The 5,518-nt window shown below is 58.3% G+C and overlaps 1 protein-coding gene across 1 annotated transcript in view; it reads right to left on the reverse strand.

Moving 5' to 3' along the window:
• Nucleotides 1-5,518, reverse strand: part of LOC105542932 — a 15,146-nt gene extending 9,628 nt beyond the window's left edge. Inside the window, 3 exon segments of the mRNA XM_011984645.1 lie at nucleotides 1,897-1,976; nucleotides 2,116-2,328; nucleotides 4,942-5,518. Of these exon segments, the coding sequence (XP_011840035.1) occupies nucleotides 1,897-1,976; nucleotides 2,116-2,328; nucleotides 4,942-5,518 (870 nt within the window).

Genomic DNA, 5,518 nt, shown 5'->3' on the forward strand with positions numbered 1-5,518 from the left:
TCGGCAAAGATTCCAAAATGTGAAAAACTGAAACATCTCTGGTCCCAAGCATTCTAGATAAAGGGATACGCACCCACCTGCAGCCCCTCCTTTCTCCATCAGCATCTCTAAAGATGATCCCAGGAGCCTTCCTCCCTCTCTCCGGGAAGATCCTTTACTGGAGGCCACATGCCTGTGAGAACCAAGCGCTAGACCAGGCCTCTGCCTGGCTGGCTGATGCTGGACGTGGCTCTCCAAGCCAGTTTCTACCTTTGAACCAGGAAAAGAACATCCATTTCTCTGCCCCGTAAACAGATCCTAGACGCTGTGAACTTTGGGTTTTGTGGGGTGCTGAGCCATCCCTCTGTGGCTGCCTGAGTTGGTCCCATACAGGCGTCCCTTCCCTGAAGGCTGATCCGGCCCTGCCCACGGCACGCGTGGGAGCAGCTCCTGCCCAGGCCAATGGCCGGAAACGCCACAGTGGCTACTCTGGCTGGAGGAGGATGACACCTGGGCCTCAGTGCAGTTTGTAGGAAAGGAAGGATGCCACGGGGTCAGATCGCATGTGGGGGAGATTTGGTACAGAAACTAACACAGGAATTAAGGTGGCAGAAACGTCACGTAAGGTGAGGCATGTGTCTCCTGGCCTCTCATCTATCTCAGGTCTGAACTTCGCATAGCATGAGGCTGCAGTGCTGAGACTCAGCCCCTCCCCGGGGGGCCCACAGCCTACGCCACTCACTCTGCACGTGGCATTCTTGGTTTCTGCATCTTTGAGCAGAATGCTAGACACATTGGTTTACCCTCTGCTCAATATCCCTTTAACAAATCACCGTGCAAAACATTCCAGCCGGGTACAGCTCCCCCGACGCCGGGACCCCATACCGGGTCCTCCACTCCCTTCCCTCTGCCGGGTTTGATTTGACCAACATCCAGAGTTCACTTCAGAAAGGGCAGGGTGAGAGGAAGGATAGCATGGGGGTCCCTGGCCTGCGCCAGCCCTGGGGCAGACGCCAGAGGGTCCAGCCCCCCCTGCGAAATCCTGCTTGCCCTGCCCCAGCACCCATTCTGAGCCACAGCCAGACTCTGGGAGGGCCGTGCTCAGAGTTTTCCAGCCCCTGGGCCTCAGGAGTGAGCCCTCCAAAAGTTGGTGGCGAGGGCTCACTAGCAGCTGAAGGCTGTTGGCATTAGATAGAGCAGTCCCAGGGAAAAGGCTGCTTGAAGCAATATGGGAAACCCCAGACTGGTCTTTCTGCAAAAGCTGAGTCACGCCAGCCTCCCAGAGCTTCTGCGGGGCCACACTCGCCCCAGCACCGGGGCTGGGGAATCCCTGGGGTCGACTTGCTGCTCTTCACCATGGCTGTGAACATGATTTGCACCCCCCTCCACCCCACCCTGCCCGGCTCTGGTCCTGCATCTTGCCATCTCTCCCTTCTCCTCCAGCAAGACTCCTGCCCTCACAACCCACCGGCCCTTTAAGTCCCAGCACCTGGGAAAGGCACCTCCTGGGCAGGGAGCCACACAGCCAGGCACCACCAGCCAGGCCCTGCTCTAGGCTGTCAGGGCACAGAGCTGAGTCTAGGCAGAGAGGGGAGCTCTGTGGTCGGTGCTAACTTGGCCAGGAGCCACCAGCCCCTGCGCTGTGGCCCTTTGATGTTGGCTGAGAGCCCTGGGCCATCCCTGCAGCCCCAGTTCCTGGGGTACTAACTGCAGGGAGGGCTCTGTGCCCCTGGCCTCCCTGCCACGCAATGGTGTGCGTTCACTCTGATTTTCCACCCCAGGCCTCGGGCAGGCGTTGTCACTTTCTGTCCCAGGGATGAGGGGAATAGGGTGGCCAGGAAGAAGGAAATCCTTCACTCTAGCAATCAGATTCCCACCAGTACTGGGGCGGGCTCCAGTTCAGGGACCAGGAGGCACCATGGAGCCCATGGGCTTGTTCCCAGGGGAGCAGAGGCCTTGTGCAGACCTCGCCTCTGCGGTGTAGGGGGATGAGATGCCTGGAGGGGCAGGAGGGAGAAATGGCCCACTTGGTAACAGACATTACCGCGTGTCAGCCCTGGCCAGCAGGGTACAGACCAGCTCTGCCCCTGCCTCCCCAGCCCTGTCCTCAGGCCAGGAGGACACAGGCCCCTCCACCCCTCATTCCTTCTGCTTCCGAGAGCACCTGAGCTTCAGTGAGACCACAGCGGCCCGGCTGGGGAACGAGCGGCACCTGGAGCGAGCCCACCATCAAGAAGAGCGTGGAAGTGTCCGGGGCGGATGGTCGGAGTAGGGGCTTCAGGGCAGGGGGAGGCGGTGGGGGCAGCTGGCGGGGAGGGGTGAAATTCCAAGGGTGCACTGAGAAGGGGGCTGGGGTGGAAGGGGAAAAGGGCAGTGTGTGGCAGCCCCTCTGCTCTTATCTTTCTCCCCATGCCCCTTGGGAGCCGCCATCCAGCCCCTGGCCTGAAGCACCCACAGGGAGTCCATCCACCCCACTCCCAGCAAATGGAGCTGCTAGGGGCCTCCGACCGCACTGCCGGCTAATCACAAGCCACGCTTCCTGAGCGCGTGCTGGGTGCCTAAGACCTCGCGTTTCATGTATTCACAGCCCGCCTCTGAGGAACGTACTAACATCTCCTTAATGACAGGACATCGCGGCCCAAGAAACTTGCTCTGGGGCCTCAGGAGAGGGGGAGCTGGCGGCTAGCTTTTCTGGGGGCAGCCCTTGCCAGTTACAGCCATGAAGCTCGTCAGGAATAGAGCTGAGAAAACAAACTCTGAAGGCTGAGCTCTTAACCACCAAGCTAGAGGCCTCCCGCGGTCCTGTTGACCTCTGCCTGGGAGGCCGCCCAGACCCCCGTGCCCATGCTCTCTCTGCCCTCCAGATGCACAAATGCTTGTGGTCAAAACCACGCCCTGCTCTTCAGTGCACTAGTGTCCCTTGTAGAGTTCTCTGTCCTGACTTCTGCCCCGTCACTTGGGAGTGAGTTCTGTGCACTGTCTCTCTGTCTTCACCCAGGGATGTGAAGGGCTGATGACTGCAGAGACGCTGGATGGGACAGCATCAGTCTCGGCACTCTTGGGAGGAGACCCTCAGAGGAAAGCCGGGACCCCGTCAGACAGAGCTAGCAATACACCAGGCCCGGAGCTCCCAGTCTGTTACTGCAGCGTGCCTGCAGAAAGTCTGCCATCAAGACGATGGTGGACGTCTTCTTTCTTCAGGTGCTGCTGCTACTGCTTTGGAGCCATAGGAACGCTGCAATCTCCTTCCACAGACAATGTGCTCTCCAGGTGCGTGGAGTGCCTCAGCCAACAGGCTCGGGCTGCAGCCACAGAGGCCACGTGCTCCAGGCACTGAGCCAGCGGTATTGGGGTCTGTCCCTTGCTCCTGTAACAGCATCCTTGGCCCTGAGCGGCTGTTGGTGTGGCAGCAGGGCCCTATCAGATCTGCTTCACAGCTGACCAGTTCTCCTTCCCTCTCTCCCCTCCCAGGGGTCCGATCCCCACTGTGACCTGAAGGCTGTCCCTGTCCAATCCCGCCCCTTCCTCTTGGGTATCACCTCCCACCCAGCTTTCTCTCAGCGTCTGCTTGCCTGAGGATGGAAACTGACACTCTGTCCTGTGCTGAGTAATACCAAGAGGAAACCCAGAGGACTTTTCTTTTTTGTTTGTTTGTTTTCATTTTAGAAACAGGGCCTCACTCTGTTGCCCAGGCTGGAGTGCACTGACAGGATTACAACTCAGCACAGCCTCAACCTCCCGAGGTCAAGTCATCCTCCCACCTCAGCCTCCTGAGGAGCTGGGACCACAGGCACACATCACCATGCCTGGCTAATTTTTTTTATCTTTTTTATTTTTTGTAGAGATGAACATCTCACTGAGTTGCCCAGGCTGGTCTTGAACTCCCGGTGGCCCAGTCTGGTCTTGAACTCCCAAAGGACTTTTGAACAAAAATGCTCGAACTCATTGTTCACCATGGAAATGCAAAACCAAAATAACACCGAGGTATCATTTTATACTATTAGACTGGCAAAGCTTTGGAGGCTAGATCCTGCCCGGTGTTGGCGGGGATGCAGCAGGGTGGCCAGCAAGCCCTGCTGTGGGATTAAAGTGTACCGCCGGGAAGACCTCACCACAGGCCCAGCTTAGACAGGAGCTCTGTCCCTACGGTTCGGTCCCCAGATCTCTCTCTAAGGAAACCCTCATTTAGGCTCAGAGCACCGTGTTTGAGGATATGAATGAGAGTGGTTTGTCATGGCGACAAGTTGGAGGTCACTGGGAATCCATATTTTGGGAAGCAGGTGGGCGAAATGCGGGGCCGCCCACAGTGGGGACCCCAGGGCACCGGAGCCACAGGTGCAGCAACGTGGGGCGACCCAGGATGGAGCTGGGTGGAGAAAACGTGCCAGCTCACATCTCAGTTAAAACACGCACATGACAACAGCACACTCGCCCCTGAGACTGCACAGGAGCCAGTCCGTGGCGCGGAGGGAGCCAGCAGTGCGGTCTCATTCGCCATCCGCAGTCCAGCTTCCAGCCCTGCGCTGTCCTCACACGAGAGTCCCTCAGGTGTGCGGCAACCTCGACTCTGCACACCCCGCCTTGGACACCTACAGCGCAAACAGGGACCCTCCCAGAGCTGTCCCCAAGCCCCTCCCCTGGCCTGTGTGCGGGCGTCTGAGCGGGTGGAGGCCAGCCCCAGGCTCTGCTTCCCTGTGAACCGGGGTCTGGGCCGAGTCTGACCTGGAGGCCCGGGGCCTGGGCCTGGGCCAGAGCCGGAGAGGTCACATCATTCCAGGAGTTCGGAAGGACCCAACACAGCTCCCCTGAAGCTGGCTGTGACCTGGGCCTGTCAGAAGCAGCCTGAGAGGAGGGTCACAAGTGACCCAGACCTGGGAAGGAGGGAAAGGTTTGAATTTTGCAAAACAAAACAAAACAAAACAAAACAAAAAAAACAAAAAACCTTTGCCCTTTTCCCTTGACCATGGGGGGACAAGATGGGCGTGAGGCCTCCCAACCATGAGAGGAAGGCCACCTGGCGAAGCTGCAGTCCCAGCATTATCTGTATGTTAAATTGATGTTTTAAATCCGAGTTGCATATCCAGGTAATTGAAGAATAAATAACAAGCACAGAGGGCTGGTGATGGGCTGGGCCAGATTCTCTGCAACCCCCTTTCCAAACCTCTGGTTCCGTGAGGACCAAAAATGACCACCCCAGACTATTCCAGAAACAGCCTGGGGATTCTGAACGTTTCCCAGAACACAGGCAGTGAAAGGGAGAGAAGCTCAGCCCTTCCGGTGGGGCCGGGTGGCTCAGAGCAGGAGGCGATGCAGATCCGGGGGCGCCACAGCCGAGTACCACAGACTGGAGGCTTGCACAGGAGAAGCGGGTTTCCTCACAATTCTGAGCGGAAAGGCAGAGCTACATGCGCAGGCAGGGCTGGGTTCCCCGGACGCCTCTCTCCCTGGCTTGGAGACAATGTGTTGTTCTCCCCGGGCCCTTTCCTGTGCGGGTGCCCATGTCTCCATCAGGACACCAGTCAGATAGGAGCAGGGCCAT

The sequence above is a fragment of the Mandrillus leucophaeus genome, unplaced genomic scaffold (assembly GCF_000951045.1).
Source record: "Mandrillus leucophaeus isolate KB7577 unplaced genomic scaffold, Mleu.le_1.0 Scaffold270, whole genome shotgun sequence".
In the NCBI taxonomy this organism is placed as follows: Eukaryota; Metazoa; Chordata; class Mammalia; order Primates; family Cercopithecidae; genus Mandrillus; species Mandrillus leucophaeus.